The sequence below is a fragment of the Laetiporus sulphureus genome, assembly GCF_001632365.1.
Source record: "Laetiporus sulphureus 93-53 unplaced genomic scaffold LAESUscaffold_31, whole genome shotgun sequence".
Taxonomy (NCBI): domain Eukaryota; kingdom Fungi; phylum Basidiomycota; class Agaricomycetes; order Polyporales; family Laetiporaceae; genus Laetiporus; species Laetiporus sulphureus.
Genome location: NW_024468540.1, coordinates 418579 through 420318, shown reverse-complemented (window position 1 = coordinate 420318; position 1740 = coordinate 418579). Strand labels below are relative to the sequence as shown.

At 54.1% G+C, this 1740-nt stretch overlaps 1 protein-coding gene across 1 annotated transcript; it reads left to right on the top strand.

Annotated features, from left to right (window-relative positions):
- Positions 1–430: 430 nt before the first annotated feature.
- On the top strand, positions 431–1599 carry LAESUDRAFT_760982 (uncharacterized protein; the record flags this gene model as incomplete). The annotated part of the gene is made up of 3 exons (XM_040912837.1): positions 431–608; positions 665–1104; positions 1168–1599. The coding sequence occupies 3 exons, from the start codon at positions 431–433 to the stop codon at positions 1597–1599; spliced, it is 1050 nt and encodes a 349-aa protein (XP_040762435.1).
- Positions 1600–1740: the final 141 nt, after the last annotated feature.

Here is a 1740-nt window from a genome sequence, read left to right as displayed (position 1 = left end):
TGTGAGAACGATTGAACGGACAACGATGGCGGGGAGCACGAAGTGTACGGCGCGCACACGTGATCAACGTGAAGGCAGCCACGTGTTGAGAGTCCATCGTTTCGCCCAATCGGGAGCGCCAATCGCGCGTCGATCTTCGCGCCACACTTGCCATCGAAACTCGTGTTCACTGTCTCACATCCTTTGTCCGCTACTTTCATTGAGCCAGTTGACTCATCTCGCCTTTGTGCCGCTCGTCACTCGCATCGTTCAGGCGACTCTTCACCGATTAGCCCTGCGTGCCGTCGAACACGTCCCCGACATCTCGAGTCAATCGCCTACATTTTGGCCACGGTCAAACCAGATCGAATATTGCATACGCCTCGTGTTGAAGCCGTGCAGGTGGTATATAGAGGCTCTCAGAGCTGGTAAGCCTCCCAACAATTCGACCATGTCTTCTCGAGCGAGCTCTGTTGACGATATCCTTCGTTCAGAAAGCGACGACCATCTGTTCTCCAGGTCTCACTCTCACAGCGTTGGTCTCGCGTCTCCTCCACCAGCCTCTGATTTCGACGGTGACGATACCGATACCGCCGATATCGGTGACGACGCCTCTTCCTCTGCCAACGGTGAGCTTTTTTCTCTCTGTGTTGAGGCCTACGTCTCAAGAAAGACACTGCATTAGAATCGTCGCACACTCAAGAGTCTCAACCGAGTGTCTCAGACGTCACTCGTGGAATTTTTGCGCCCTCGCTCACTCAGTCGGAGCTCACCGAGGACACAGCAGTCACCGGTCCATCTCTCGGCAGTCAAGGTCCACCGAAGACTCCTCCGCAGCCCGTCGTCCCGCTTGGGTCTCAGCCACCCACAACTCCCCGTGTGCATAAGGCATCCAGCGCGCAAGTCCACTCTATTACTCCAACGACCGGAGTAGTCAACCTGCAGAAGTATCGCATGGAACTCTGTGGAGAAGTTGACCCTTTTCTGGGCATTATCGACGATGAGAAGTGGTTGTCGACCTATTCGAGCAGGGTGGATCCATCATCGGCGGCGCGCGCGAAGTTTCCGGAGTTCAGCAAGAGCAAGTTCAATGTGACGGAAGAGAATAAGATGTACACAGAATTTGTGAGTGTCTCGCCGTCACCGTGGGCGATCTTGAGAATAGCTTCTGATGATAGATCAATGTAGGCCCGCGTTGCACAGGAGATACTCGACGCCGGTAGTGCTGTAGGTGGCAGAAAGAAACATATGCGTACGCTAGTCGTCAAAGATACCGGAAATCACCCGGACATCGAAGAGGGGAAGAAGCCTGATCTGACGTTCTACGCCAACACACCGGAAGCAAGCAAGGCTTATGAACTGAACAAAGATGAGCTGAAAGACGCGAAAGTGACTCCGGAGGAACGCCGTGAGTACTTAGGCAGAGCGGCTTGGCCTCACGCTTGCATGTTCGTGGAGTTCAAGGCGGCTGACAACAAGAATCCATTCGAGAAGCGGAAGGACGAATATATGCCTCGGGGTACCGACGATGCGAGGAAGGCGAGAGGACAGATGTACCAGTATGCGACGGCGATCATGAACGCTCAACCTCGCACGCATGTCTTCTTCATCAGCATTTGAAAGACTCAGGCGACTCTGTTCTACGCTGATCACTCGCAGTTCGTTTGCACAAAGCCCTTCAATTTCACCGGCAAGTCGAGCGCTCTGTCGACGTTCCTCTATCACCTCGGACAGATGAACCGGGAGGAACTCGGCTATGAC